This window comes from Nanorana parkeri, unplaced genomic scaffold, assembly GCF_000935625.1.
Source record: "Nanorana parkeri isolate BGI_ZX_2015 unplaced genomic scaffold, ASM93562v1 scaffold727, whole genome shotgun sequence".
Lineage (NCBI taxonomy): Eukaryota > Metazoa > Chordata > Amphibia > Anura > Dicroglossidae > Nanorana > Nanorana parkeri.
Genome location: NW_017306995.1, coordinates 497,642 through 513,384, shown reverse-complemented (window position 1 = coordinate 513,384; position 15,743 = coordinate 497,642). Strand labels below are relative to the sequence as shown.

The 15,743-nt window shown below is 45.4% G+C and overlaps 1 protein-coding gene across 1 annotated transcript in view; it reads right to left on the bottom strand.

The window, feature by feature from the left end:
* The window catches only part of MAPKAPK2 (mitogen-activated protein kinase-activated protein kinase 2), a 57,073-nt gene extending 42,168 nt beyond the window's left edge, over positions 1–14,905 (bottom strand). The window contains exon 1 of the mRNA XM_018564122.1: positions 14,672–14,905. Within this exon, the coding sequence (XP_018419624.1) occupies positions 14,672–14,896 (225 nt within the window). The 5' untranslated portion in view covers positions 14,897–14,905. The remainder of the gene's footprint in view (positions 1–14,671) is intronic.
* Between the last annotated feature and the right edge of the window lie 838 nt (positions 14,906–15,743).

Sequence of the window (15,743 nt, the reverse complement as noted above, 5' to 3'; positions counted from 1 at the left end):
CCCCCCCCCACCCCCCAAAAAGGAAAATATTTTCCACACAATAATAAACAGATATAAAGTTCCTAAACAATCCAAAAGGGAAGTGTCTACAATGCAACAAGACAGTGAGGCAGCATTAAAGAGGGACTCCTGGAACCTTGCAGTGGGTAGTTACAGATATATATATTTGTATATTATACATGGCTGCTATATCGGATCCCACAGCCTCTTTTCCCTCGGGTTTTGGTGGTTTAAGCACTACGGACATCATCATGTCTAATGCAGGTCCTGCATTAGACTCAAGGACGTAGAGAAACAATCCACATCCAGAGTGGAGGGAGAGAGGTGAACGCTCACCGCCGAAGGACCGAGGATCAGACTACTATCCTCTGGAAACCTGAGGAAGCTGGTTGTGAGGCGAGGAGATGGGAGGAGCCAGTGGCGCTTACGTAAGGGGAGGAGAGTGCTTGAGTGATCATCATACTTATCCTCTGACCCTCACTAATATATGTGCGTGTGCCCGGATCAGAACCTGCACTGGGTTACGGCTTGCTGATAGTGGCTACACTGGCCTCCGAGGCTGGTGTTTCAACTCTGCCAGCCATAACACAGTGCAGGCCTTCCCTCTGCTTTAGACATTGGTTGCTAGGACTGCTGGCTTCCTAGCAACCAATGAGGTTAAGCATGCATGGCCTGTACAGCCACCCAGATCAATTGTACTAGACCGCTATTCTGCCGACCCCCCCGCCGTGGTTTTCAGCTCTTCATGCTTCAGCTGTCAGAAGCCAGCTGAAGTGCCAGGTATACAGACTCAAGCACATTCCTGTGCTTGAAGATCTGTATTGGAGGCAGGAAAGACCCCTGATGTCTCCAGAAAGAGAACCTGTCACCTCCAAATTCTGTCAGATGGTGGCTTGTTAGCCTCTTCGTGATAGCAATAGTTAAGTGGAAAAAAAAATGACAAGAAGTACGGACATGGGCTGAGTGACTGTTCTGTCCAGACTGTGATTCAGACCTCTGCTCAAAGAAAATGTTATTTACTGAACCACCTTATATTTAATGACCTAGACAAAAACAAGCACTTAACCCTTGCAGTGCAGAGGTAGCCCCACTGCAAGGATTACGAACAAGTTTGCCTGGAGTTTCTTTAAATACTTGATTTTTTTGGTAAGCCAACAATAGCTTTGATCCTTGAAGGATGGGGGTGTGCCACCTGAAATTAAGAGCTCTGACTGGAAAAGCCATAAAACTGGGAGGTAATATTTTGATCTTTCAATACACTAAGTTTGAGGACTACAGTTCATTAAAAGGAGAACTATGGGGTTAGGGCTTTTCCCAATAGTCCTCCTAAGGGTAACGGGAGGACACAAACTAGCCTCCTCCCGTCACCCTAAGCTCAGTATACCGCGAGCTACAGCTCGCGGTATACCGAGACGCCACAGCCGGAGCGGATCCCGACAATTCTGTCTGGATCCACCCCGCTGGATATAGAGGCCGAGCCAGCTTCACCCACCCCTTCCCCCATCCGTTACGCCAGTCAGAGCTGGAGGATCGGACAGCGAACGTGGGAAATCCCTGCAGGGCGTTGTGAGTGACAGTCATGGCTCTCTGCACGGATAGAAAGAGAAGTGAGCGAGCGCCGGTATGTGTTCGCTCACTTCCCGATCTACTGAGTCGACCTGTGAGTTTCATTGTCACAGGTCAGCTCAGATTATGAGGCTGAGTGAAAATCACTCGCCTCATAATTCTCCTTTAACCACTTCCCGGCCGGCCGTAGTAAAAAAAACGGCCGACCAGGAGCTCTCTAGATCTGAGCGGGCGTCTTTAGACGTCTGCTCAGCCACGCCCCCTCGCACGTGCCGCTGGGCACGCGCGAGCGGGAAATGCCTGTTATTTGAAAACAGGCAGCGATGCCCGTTAATATACAAGCAATCCGCCGGCTATATCTCTGCTTCATCAGCTTCTTTAAGGGGGTCCTAGAGACCCCTGATGTCTCCATAAAGAGGACCGGTCACATATTTTGCTATCACATAAGGGGGTTTTCTAACCCCCCCTATGTGAAAGCAATAAAAGTTAAGTGAAAAAAAAATGTAGAATTTTTTTTTTTTAAGTTTCCCAGCTGGATATAGAGGCCGAGCCAGCTTCACCCACCCCTTCCCCCATCCGTTACGCCAGTCAGAGCTGGAGGATTGTAAAGTTACAATAACGCCTGCAAACAGGCGTCGGGTGCGCATACATGCGAAAACGACGATTCCGCCCATTACGCCGCACGTTACATATTGTCGCGAACGTCGGAATGAGAGCAATAGTTCTAAGGCTATCAATCACTGATAACACTAAACTGATGAGCTGTAAAAGCTTTTAAAGCGTCGCCTATGGTCAATTTTGGGTATGATAGTTTTTTGCAATTTCGCGGGTGCGCGCAATTTTAAAGCATGACATGTTTGGTGTCTATTTACCCGATGTGACCCCGTCTTTTATATGTTACCAAAAATATGGGTAATCATTGTTTCCTAACAGAATGGGGGGAAAAAAAACGTTTTTTCCCAAAAAATTTCAATAATGTTTCCTTAATATAGTAAAAAATAAAAACCGCAGTGGTGATTAAATACCACCAAAAGAAAGCTCTATATGTCCCCAAAAAAATGGTATAAAATTCATTTCAGTACAGCGTTGCATGATGGAATAAACATCAGTCAAAGTATCGCAGCGCTGAATACTGAAAAATGGCTTGGCCAGGAAGGGGGTCTAAACACCTGGTATTGAAGTGGTTAAGGGCCCATTCACACCATATCACCTCCGGACCAGATTGTTTCCAGACCCAAAATGCATCCCAATTTATCCCTATGGTATTTTTGGCCCACCAGCGCAGTCTGTTCCAGACCAGACCAGAAAAATATTGCTTGTCCTATTTTGCCTGGTCTGGAATGCACTGGAACACATCAAAAACGCATGGAATGCACCTGAAAGACCATTTTAAGTTAAAAAAAAAAAATTCCAATCGCAGCAAAAACGCAATACACTATGTTCCAGATCTGGTCTAGGGAAGCCCTGCATGCGCTGCAGCAGGTAATCCTGGAGTAGGTCCCAACGCATAGCAGGGTAGGCTCAGCCCTAAGGCAAACAAACATGAGCCCTAAAAACAACAAACATTACGATGTCCCTGTGTAGCCGGCGGAAACACAAAAAAACTGACTTGGGATGGAAGGAGGAGTCTATTTATTTAATGTGGTTGATGTGTTTCCTGTTGCAGGCAGGCGGAGCCTATATCTCGATGGCTGTCCTGGAAGATGACTGGGGAAATGGTGTCAACCCAGCCTGAGATTTCACACGCATTTTGTTTTTGGTTTCTCTGGGTGTTTTTTTCTATGGAGATAATGGTTGCTACATTCATGCGTCATTACTTTTCCCCTTTTTAGAATATTTTAAACTCTGAGTGTCCTGATTTCTTGTCATCTCATTCTGAGGACCTTCCTAAGAGAACTGTAACTGGATATTCTTAAAACAGTCATCCTGTAAGCAAAAGTAAGTGCATCAGAAGAGTCCCCTTCACATACCACAAACATCTCTGCTGTGTATGAGCTGATGTGGAAAGAATTCATCACCTCACTAAGAATGGAGAGCATGGGCACTAAGCAGGCATGAGGGCCCATTCATACCATGTCCAGACCACACCATATTGTTTCCCGGGTAAAAATGCACCCCTATGCTATTTCTGGCTTATTTTGTGTGGTCTGGAATGCGCTGGAACGCACCTGTAAGACCATTTTAAGAAAAAATAATGTCCAAATGGGGCAAAATCACGGGAAAATTGCGGTAAAAAACACAATGCACTGCATTCCAGATCTGGTCCGGAAAATGGTGTGAACCTGCCCTCAATAAACGCTGAGAACCAAACAAGATAGCCATGATAGAATCAAAGACTAGGGACCAAATGGATTGCCATTAAGAAAGATTCAGCATCAATTATATCCAGTTATTTTACAGACAAAACGCAGGAAGAGTGAGTAACCCATGGGTGCCTCCACAACAGTCGCTCAGCTGATGGCGGCACCCATGTAGGGGGACCCACTAGAGAATGAGGAACTGAAGACTTTTAATTAAAACAAAGGATTATTTATGGGCATCCTATTTATTAAATAAATAAAGCTTTACAAATCACTTTAAAAAGGAGAACTATGAGGTGAGTGATTTTGAAACTGACACAGGTCGGCTCAGTAGATCGGGAGGTGAGCGAACACATACCGGCGCTCGCTCACTTCTCGATCCTGTGCCGGCAGAGAGCCGTGACAGGGGAGGGGCTGGATTCCCCCCTCCCCTGTCCGATCCTCCAGCGCGGAACGGAAGGGGGCAGGTACAGCTGGCTCTGCCTCTAGATAGGCAGAGTCAGCTGTCACTCACGCAGCTGGGTGGATCCAGACATAATTGACGGGATCCATTGCGGCTGCGGCGTCTCAGTATACCGCAGCCAGTAGCTCGCGGTATACTGAGCTTTGGGTGATGGGAGGACGCTAGTTTGCGTTCTCCCGTTACCCTTAGGAGAACTATGGGGAAAAGCCCTAACCTCATAGTTCTCCTTTAATGCATGCGGAGCATAAAGGGTAAAAGGTCTGCTTTAAGTCAAGATAAAAAATGGCTTTTTAAATAAGGAATTTCGGGGGGTTTTCTATCCAGCAATCAGATAGAATTCTTTCTTGGAGAGGGGCTTAAGGGCCCGTTCACATAATTTCCGTGCAATTAACACACATCCCGTGCAATTACAGTCCCCCGAACCCACCTCCTATCCACAGTGCAATTTGCCACACAAACCACAAACACATCGTGTTGCAGTGTGATTGAATTTGGTTTGCACTGCACCAAATGAATGGCCCACAGTGCACCTTCCACACTGCAATCGCACCGGAGGTGCGCTGTGCGGTACCATGTGATTAAAGCATGGAGATAGTGTGAACGGGCCATTAGAAATGTGGATACAATTAGAGAAGTTATCACAATGCAGCTCCCTAAGCACTGAAGGGTTAAATGCTTGTTTTGTGTAGGGGGCACAGAAAAAGCAGCTCTCCCCCAATGGCTTCCTCCCAGCTGCCCAACGGGTTCCCCATAACGGCTTCTCTTCATCGCTCAGTTGTCACAGACACTTCAGCGTCATGTACAACGAAGAACCAGCAGTCCTCCATTGTAAGGCTGGGCACACACACCTTACAACCATCGCAAGACTTTTGCCTTGCGATGGTTGTAAGGTAATTTTAAAAAAAAACGTACAATCTGCCTATCTTGGAAAGGCAGATCGTACTTGCGATGATTGTAAGCCGTGCCCCCGAGGGGCGGGCTTCCGATGACCGCAATGCTGAACGGCCAGTGTGCGCTTGCGCACACGGGCCCGTCCGGCTTTTATCGTACGAACATGCTACACACCCGCCGAAAATCGTACGCTGCTCGGCGGGTTTTCGAACATGTTCGTAAGTTAAAAGTCGTGCGACCTTACAGTAGTAGAGGTCGCACTGCTTCCACACACCTTACGATAATCGTATGATCGCGGGATTTCCCGCAATTATCGTACGATTATCGCAAGGTGTGTGGGGACCTTAGGTGAGGATACTGAGGGTCCACCCACAACTTCTGGGGGAGAAAGGAATAAAAGTAAGTATACGTGCTTTTTCTGTTCTCCCTAGACAAGAACAATTGTTTGGCCCTTGTAGTGTGGGGAAGCCCCACTGCAAGGGTCAATATTTATTTTGCTTGGAGTTTAAAGGCCACTTTCAGTCAAATGTATTTCCTTTTGGAAAGGTTGGAAGTGAAAACATTCCTGTCAGGATTTGACTTGATCCCACTGGAGAGATTTCTCCATCCTTCTTGTCAGGACAGGAAGTGACAGCAAAAACTCTTCAGATGGGACACTGACTGAAACACTTTCATCAAAGTTAAATTGGTAAAGGGTAGAACCTCCTTCAGTTTATTAGATCCTATTGTGACAATGGCTACCCTCATTTGTTGTCCTGCAACAGAAGTATCGAACAAAGGGGATGCCACAAGGGCACAGCAGGGTTCATATTGGAGCCAGACCCTTGGAGAATACCCAATATTACCAAAGACAGACCAAGGGGTAGGGCCATGAAACTGATAATGCAGGAGCTCCTGGAGCAAAACACTGATGTGCTGGAAAAATGGAGACATGTATGTAAACATTTCTGAAGCTCATAAAAGCCAGGAAGTCCACCTTGGTGAAAGAAGGTAATAGATCTGGTAGATTCCCTGGGGAATTTCTGGACTCAAATGAAGACGTTCAGAGCTTTGAGATCCAGAATGAGGCAACTGTCCCCTTTGGTCTGGAAATTGCTATGGGGCTTACAGTATTATCCAAACTACAATAAAAGATATGATATATTCAAGTGTAAAATGCAACAATGAATTAAAGTGTTTGTTCACCAATGCCAGAAGTCTGCCAAGCAAAATAGGGGAGTGGGAAGCTTTGGTGTATGAAGATCACTACAATTTAATAGTTCCTGCTGAATCTTGGCTTTGGTCTTCATATAACTGGACTGGTAATATTCCCGGCTATGCTCTCTTCCAGAAAGATAGGGTAAAACGAAAAGGTAGCTGTGTTTGCCTCGGTGTGAAAAGAAATATAAAAGCGATTGTGGAAAAAAGACTTTGGTTGATGGAGAGTGTGATGGTGCGGAGGCATTATGGGTGGAGTTGCATATGGGTGTGCACACTGCGAAGGTAATTACTGTAGTTTGCTACACGTCCCCCAGTGTTAATGAGGTGGTAGCTCCTTATACAGATAGAACGGGCTGGGATAGTGGTAATGATGGGTGTTTTGTAACTACTATGAAATTGAATGGTGTAATGGCACTGTTGGAACCGTAAAAAGGCAGACATTTATAACTGGATTACAAGCCAAATTGTATAGTACGGTTTATGGAAGCCACAACTAAAAATGATGCCCTGCTGGACCCACTAACCTCAAACAATTAGGAGCTCATTATAAATGATCATATCAAAAGAAACTCTGGGTAGCAGTGACCATAATATATAATTGTATTTCTAAACTATGAGCAAACACTGGAAAGAGAAATACACTTCATTTTAGGAGAGCAATTTTTCAAATGCCAAGGGCTGCTCTCCAAGTCTTAGAAGGGGAGGGGGGCATTGTCCTCAAAGAACAGAACAGAAATGGGTATATTTAAATTTAATGTATGCAAACAAACTGCAAAATATATTCCCATGGGCAATAAGTCTAAAAGGATAAGGTTCCATTCACAACAGACACTACGTTACTCACACAGTCTCGTGAACGGTGCCCAGGCACAGCGCCGAAGCACTGACCCCAGCACATAACACTGTGTACCTTTTTTTTGTTAGAACTTTATTGAAATGTCACAAGTGACATTTCATTCAGTTCTACGGGCACGACAGGGGGAGAGGCAGTTGTACTGCGTCACATCCCACTACGTTGCAAAATGTGCCTGTCTTGCATTGGGGCTGAGCTCTGGAAAAGGCATAGCTCCAATGCAGATGGTGTGAATGGACCCTAAAATTAAAACCTATGTGGCTCAAGTTCACTGTTAAAAATTACAAAGAATATAACAAAATGTGTTAAAAAGAATGACAGATCGTATTGTCAAGGGGCAAAAATGTGAAAAAATATATTTCTTCTTTAAAAAAGGAGAACTATGAGGTGAGTGATTTTCACTCATTCTCATAGTTCGAGCCGACGTGTGAAACGGTCACACGTCGGCTCAATAGATCGGGAAGTGAGCGAACACATACAGTCGCTCGCTCACTTCTCGATCATGTCCCTGATGTCCCTGCAGAGAGCTGGGACTGTCACTCACGGCTCCCTGCAGGGATTCCTCCCCTCCCCGCTTCTCCAGCGCTGACTGGCGGAACGGACGGGGCAGGTACAGCTGGCTCTGCCTCTAGATAGGCAGAGCCAGCTGTCAATCACGCAGCTGGGTGGATCTCGACAGTAATGTTCGGTCGCAGCTGCGGCGGTATACTGAGCTTTGGGTCACGAGAGGACGCTAGTTTATGTCCTCCCATGACCTTAGGAGAACTATGGGGAAAAAAAACACCCCATAGTTCTCCTTTAAGAATTTTTGGGGGTTTCTCTTACTATCGTAGTATCCCCAAAAATTCTTAAAGAAGATTTTTTCCCGACCATTAAACCCTTGCAGTGCAGAAGTAGCCCCAATGCAATGGTTTTCAAAATCCTGGAGTTGCGCCTAAATGGATTTTTGAAAAAAATTAAGAGAGTGAACTAACTTTAAAATTTACAGCTGGCGCCTAACTTTTGAGGTTTTCTCTAGTTGTTGTCGATGAAGCTGGCTACTAAAAAAATGCTCGTTACTGGATTGGACAGACTGCCTCTTGAATTCCAGATTAAAAGAACAGAAGATGAAACAGCACGCTGTTGTCAAAGAAAAGGAAAAAGAACAGTGCTTTAAGAGTGCTTTATGTAATGTCGTAAGGAGAATATTTAAAGATCATTTTCTTTAAGTCTAAAAAAGGAAGCCGATAACCAGCTGCCGTAGACTTCACAAGCTCCGATATCTGTGACAGGTGTCCATCGCAGTGCTTCCATGTATACTCGGCAATGATTTGCTTACACAGCTGCCAATTAAACAAACTTGTGGCCTTTTGCCAAACATGGATAGAAAAAGGAAATCCTTTTGGGTAATACACAAAAAAAAAAAACGAATTGAAATGAGGGGCATTTGACAAGCGTTTATGGCCAACTACCTGCTCTGACATCATGTACTGAGCTCATTATATATTTCCAGATTGTACTGACTTGAATTTGAAAGCACCGTTCAGGCTGCGCCTGACCACTGATTTGTATTTTCTTTCGTATTGTGCACTAACATCACGAGCCCCATTCATGCCATCGGATTGCTCTACACAGTACCATTCAGTTTGAATGGTACTCACACGCAACTAGGCAATGCAGCACAACACTGAGTCGTAGCGCACAGCAATGAACAGACGTAAACCATCAATGTGCTGAGTTACAATATACTACTGCACCTCCATTTTACCTGCCAGCCCCTTCAAACTAAAGGGACTACCTTAACGCACAGTAATGCGTTTGTTAATGCACATGCATAAATACCACATGGTGTGAATAGGATCACAGGACAGTGTGCCCACACTGGATGCCCCTATAAAACACAGTGGCCGCTTAAACAGAGCTTAAAGAAAAAAAAAAATCACAAGATATTCCAAACCATCACAAATCAGTTAAAGTGACACTAAACTCAGGAGTCACACCTTAAAAATACATTCAAGTACCTTAACTATTAAAAATTTATTTTTTCAGTGCATCACTCAGCTGTAGATCCTCAAATCATCTTTGGATCTATGCGGACGCTGTCCTTCCTTCTGGAGGGCGGCTACTTTTGTTCCCCATGTGTATTGTAAAGTTGAGGTATTTGAATACATTTTTTAGATTTAACTCCTGAATTTAGTGTCACTTTAAAGTTTATGTCCAGCTATAGCTTAGTTGTGGATAGCGTGGGGCAGGGTTAGAACTCCCGAAAGTTTTCACTGTTATTCAGGGCTACATTCAAGACATTATACTCAATCACAGTGACAGCGTTTTACCAGACAGGAAGTGAGCAGAAGTCTCCTACAGCAACACAGGCATAAATAAAAATTATTTTATTTAGTAGAATAGGCGAAGGTAGAATCCCTGGGAGATTATTTTTTTTCTGTTACATTTCTTCTTGAATTTTACAGGTAAATAAGGGGAATATAAAATACATGAGACTAAAGTTACCAAGCAGAATACAATATCCATACAACACAGATATATTTATACAGTGTCTATAGGTCATACACACACACAATATAATATCCAAATTATTTTAAATCAACATACGGTAAAAGGTCCATGGAAAAACAAAAAGGGCGGGGGGGGGAGGGGTATGGGTTCCTGTCTGAATGTCTTCCATTCAGGGGAATCCATTAATGATTATTTCAAATGCAGCAACAAAGACAGTGTGCGGTCAAAGTCAAATTTCCTATTCCTTGTCCCTGTGGGAGATTTTCCTTCACTTCCTGTGTGTTGAAACCACTGTCAGCAAAACATAAGGTCAGGGTAAAGCTCTCTAAAGGAGCGCCAGATAGCAGTAAAAACCTGGCAGGAGTTTTAACTCTTTACCACTTACGTTTTTTGGCTTGACTTACACTTTATTACTTAAACTTTAAATAGACTTAGGTAACCCTCACTATTGTGGAACATTAAAAGTTATTTTTATCTAATACATTCCCCAAAGCCCTCCCCAATTACGGCCCCATATTTAAGTGTGGCCTTACTGCCAAAAACACACCGAAGTACTTTACAAATGTGCGAAAACGTAGCTCTATTCAAATGAATGAAAGAGAAAAGGAAACAAAACAAACAAACAGGAAGACAGCCTGCCTTGTGACTTGCCAAAGTCATGTGACCGACCTCTGCTTCAAATCACAGTGCTCTCTGCAGCGTTTTACACTGAGCACTCCGGGTGACCCAGCGGGCCTGCATTTTATGAATGGCTCAGAAAACACGGCAGTGTCCAGCAGAAAGCCAACAGCAGTATCAGCTTTCTGCTAAAAATAGGCCCCTTAGTTTTCATCACTATTCTATCAGGCAGCAAAGTGCAGTACTAGACCTGCCCTAGTCAACTGCATAGACTTCGATCGGCTGACCATATACCCGAGTTACAACAGGACCTTCCAGAAAACCTAAAGTCCACTTTACTAACAGATACCCTCCCTCAAAAAACATACTGCCGAAAGTTGGCATTTCACTCAGTGCACCAAAAAACAGAAAAACTGCACCTACGCTATTTTTGCCAATTCAGCACACCAGAGGTTTGCATTGTGATCCGCATACCCAAGCTGCATTGGGATGCCATTCACAACGAATGGCAATGCACCACAACACACATACATGCGGTAAATGTGTACTGCAGTGTGATGCCATTTGCTCCGAGTGCAACACAAAAGGTATGGAGCCATCCCAAAGCCAGGAAACTTTATATAACGCTTTCAAAGAGGGATTTGGGAGTCCGATGCTCAGGAAGAACCAGCCAGTTAAGCCGGCCTTACAATGTCCAATTCAAACCTCTAGGCTCGGCTGAAATTCAAGCAGCCCTCTAGGCACCCATCCGCTCCTCGAAGGAGCCGATCAGGCAATTCTTAGGCGAACAGTGACTGCAGCCACTGTTCATGTATTCTGACTGCTATCTGAATACAAGGGGGAAATGCATCCATCCACAATGTTGAGCATTGTTCATTTTTCTTTTAACCAGCAGCCCAGCTAAACCTTACCTCTGGATTGCAGAGTGGAATGCGTTCCAAAGAGAACATGAATGACTTTTGTGCTCCTGCCGTGAACCTAACAAATAATAATTTTCTCTTATTTGGTCCCTTTTGGCCTGTTAAATATACCTGAAAAGGTTTTGTTAAAAGGAGAACTATGGGGTTAGGGCTTTTCCCCATAGTTCTCCTTAGGGTAACGGGAGGACACAAACTAGCGTCCTACCGTCACCCAAAGCTCAGTATACCGCGAGCTACAGCCGTTCCTACAGACGCCTGAACGGATCCCGACAATTCTTTCTGGATTCTGCCTCAGATTATGAGGCTGAATGAAAATCGCTCGCCTCATAATTCTCCTTTAAATCTGTTCAACTAGTGCAAATACTGCTGATCCTGCCAGAAATCTTGCCCACTTACTTCCTGTGCTGAATTCTTATTAGTTAGCACTGTCCCCAGCCATTCCTTAGAACTACAGAAGCCACCCCCTCTATGTTCTAGAGAAGAGAGGTTTCTGGAATCCTGTTGACCCGATACAGCACGGTAAGCGATCTCACCCTTATGCTCTATGCGTCAAACACGAGACGTTATCTGTGTAGAAAAAAAACCCGTATACGCTTCCTAGTTCACATTTTTCTTTTAGAGGTTTCTGGGTTAGCCACATTCAAATGCAGTGCTAAATGGTCCCGAAACACAGAAAATTCTTGTTTGTGTAAACGCAGCTAGACAGAACATACCTAGATGCTGCTGAACAACTACGTGTACATTTAGCCTTAGCAAAGCATTACATGCCTCCACCTGGATGCATGTACAGTGATACCTCGGTTCACGAACGCTTCTGTTCGCAAACAATTTGGTCCGCAAAATTTTGCTTCCGTTCGCATCAGGTGACGAACACAACCGCAGCCATTTTCCCTGCTCCAACACTGGTCGTGGCTTCCTCTATTGGAGATCGCGGTCTGAGCACAGTTTGACTCAGTACGTGACCAGAATCGTGGAACAAATTAAGTATTTTAATCCCTGCGTGTATGGGGCCTAAGACAGGAAGTGTGTTACTGGCAGAATCACCAGGTAAAAATAAAAGGAACAAAAGCCTGGAAACATAAGACTTGTAAACAGATCAAAACATGTTCTTGGATTTAGATACGCCTTAAAATTTTTGGATAGAGAGGGAAAGGATTAGAATGCCTTCTGGGTTTTTACTGCCACCCAGGGCTCGGTTGCACAGATTTACCTTCAGTTCCAGTCAGTGTGCTGGGGCTGCACTGTAGAAGGCGGCCAGCACAGCCCCAACACTGAACGGGTCCTTAAAACAAATATTTTTATTTCTGCCTGTGTTGCTGTTGAAGAGTTCTTCGCACTTCCTGTCTTGCAAAACATGGTCAGAACAGGAAGTGAGGGTAAATCTCTCCAAGGCCTGGTTCACACCACCAACAGTGCGCTCCAGAGCGGTCAGCCTCTGGAACGCACTGTATCGCAACCCAGCCGGCTCCCTGAGTTCAGGGGTTAGGCAAAGAGAGCTTGCAGCATTTTTGCAGATCGCACTGGACCAGAACGCAGGCAGTAATGTGTCACGCCTTCGGGTGTGGCCGATCGCACTGCACACAGGGAGCGTGGCTGCGGTGTCACTGACTTCAATGCACCGCCACGACCCCTCCCACCCTTGAACGCAGAAAGCCGGCCAGGATGCGACTAACTGCGCTAGAACGCACTGTATATGGTGTGAACAAGCAGTCCTAAAAACCAGATCAGTATCCCAATCCTTCTGTACCGCCCAACACACACACACACACAGTGGCTACATACAGCCACCCATAGTAATAAGCACCTTTCCACAACTATGAGCACGTATGACAGTGAGCGCACAGGTATGTACTTAGTATTCCTTTGAGCAACTCATTCATTTCAACGGATTGCCCAACGAGTGACAGACGCACCAAAGAAAAGCGCGCACACTCTTTTTATTAAACACGCCACACTAAAAAGCATGGCATTTTTCTACCATCCGTTTTGGCACGCTACAATGCATGTGCTTTGAAAGGCGCTTTTGGGAACCGTTAAGGATGACCACACACCACAGCATGTCTGTAAACGGTTTCAGGCACTGCAGAAATGTGTGCAATTTTGTGTGCATTCTTCCAGCACACAGACGTGAGTGGGCGGTGGGGGAAATATACATGGCTGTACACGGGTTCATGCCGCTACTTGTGTAAAGCAGTAGACCCCTGGACACAGACCGTTTGCGACCAGGGGAGTGCAGCTTGGCGCAAGTCACGGTGTAAACACATATGCAGACATTTCTTACTGTATGAAGTAGCTGCGTATTGCGGTAGCAGTAAGACACCTACAATTTTATGATCAATGTATAGCTCACCACACACAATGCGATTGTACAATCTCCTTTAGATCTACCAAGTATGTAATACAAGGGCCTGCCTGATTGGATAGTTTAGGGAGGTCCTCATATTACATATCTAATAGCACAGAGATCGTATGATCAGATTGTTAACGTCAGCCTAAAGCTCACCACATGTACGGACGAGTGTCCATTTACACTTGGGTGCCCCCAGACTCCAACCAGGTCCAGAAAAACAAACGGGACTGTTCTATTTTGACAGCTCTTACCATGCCGGATCGGGGGTAATCTGATGTCAACAGACACATACCCGTTTACATCGGATTCCCCATACACTGACATTGTTCGGGTCATTCCAGGATGGAAGAAAAAAATTAATGGACGGACACGGATGTCACAGCGGCAACATCTGATCCATACCACTCTGATCAGAAGGGTGCACAGATTGGCTCCTGATGAGCTCGTATGAAAGGAGCCTAAGGCCCCATTAACACTGGGGCGCACAATCCGCCCACATGAACGATCCCATACATTGCTATGGGGACCCGTCATGCAACCACGCAGCTCACTGCGATCCAAACTGCTCACTGACCCTTTTTTGACGTGCTGATCATTGCAGTTTCCATACAGCTTTCAATTGAACTGCACTGATCAGCGTGGTTTTGCGCGTTTTTTAATTGCGTTTCAGCACTAAAACGCAATTAAAAACTCCCTTTCGAAATCAGCGTGGAAATCGTGCTGATCCGCAGCCGCCCTGCTGTGAATGGGCTCTATAGCTTTGTTATGTGTAAAGTGGATCATACAGTCAGATTGTAAACTGTATGGTAACCCTAAATCAGGGGTGGCCAACTCCAGCCCTCCAACTACAAATCCCATCATGCATCTGCAAGTCATGCCCGTAACTGTCAGTCTTGCAATGCCTCATGGGACTTGTAGTTCCACAACAGCTGGAGGGCCAGAGCTGCCCACCCCTGCTGGCCCATAGCAATGTACACAAGATTACCAGGAATCTCTCCCTCCAGTTCCCCTTGTTACCTTTAAAGCGAACTTTTCACCGGTCTTCTTGCTGAAGATCTCCAACACTTTCCCGTTGATTCCCAGTCCCAAGACCTGGTTAGTGACTTTGTAGTCATCGGTGATGGCGTTCTTTTTTATTGGGACGATAGCTTTGAACTGGAGCTGCTGGGGTGGCGGCTGTTGTTGGACTGGGGGTTGGCTTATAGCCGGCGGATTAAGGAATGGAAGCCCAGAGTTCATCATCCTTAATGGTGAACGGAAGTAGGGAAAATGGGGCCACACGGAGTCCGCAGGTGGAGGAGGTGGGGGACAAACTAATATCCGCTCTAGAAGAAATGGAATAAACAGTCCGGGGCCACAAGTCGAAGGGCCCCGAAGCTTTAGTGGTATCTTATAGGGAAGTGGGGGAGGGGTCCCTGAACCCTTCGCTGTGTAATACGAGAGATATCGCCAATGCCGATCGACTGATCGCGGCTTCAGGGATACCCGGACAAAGTCGTCAAAGGGGATCGATAAACCGCCGGCTCCCCCACTCAAGTCCGGCCCGACCTTCCACACTGGAACGTTGAGGACTACAAAATGTTCCAGCGCAGGATCACTTCCACCATTGACGTCACAGCCTCGCACTGGACTCCAGCAGCCGCTCTTAAAAGGGCCAACGTCTTCTTAAGGCGCTCACCAAAAATGTGTGGAGAGGTGGGCCCCCCCGGTAGTGTGCTCAGCTTCTCTGACCTCAGGAGAGTTTCTACGAAAAACACCCGGAATAAATTCCATTGTGAAATAATAAACAGCATGAAAAGGTCACACTATGACTGCAATGTAAAAAAAAAAAAATCAATGCAGCAGTTGAGGTTTTTGTTAAAGTTTATTTTGTATTTTCGACTTTAACCCCTTCATGTGAAATGTATCATTTAACACGGGCCAGGCTCTCCAGCTGTCAAAACGAATAGCAGAGAGGTGAGTCACTGCTACCTCTCTGCTATCTTCAGCTGTCAGATACGGGATCGCTATTTAGCGAACCCGTATCTGAATGTAAAGGCTTCATTCTTTCATTAATGAAAGAAAGAAGCTTTTACAAAAGCTTAACTAT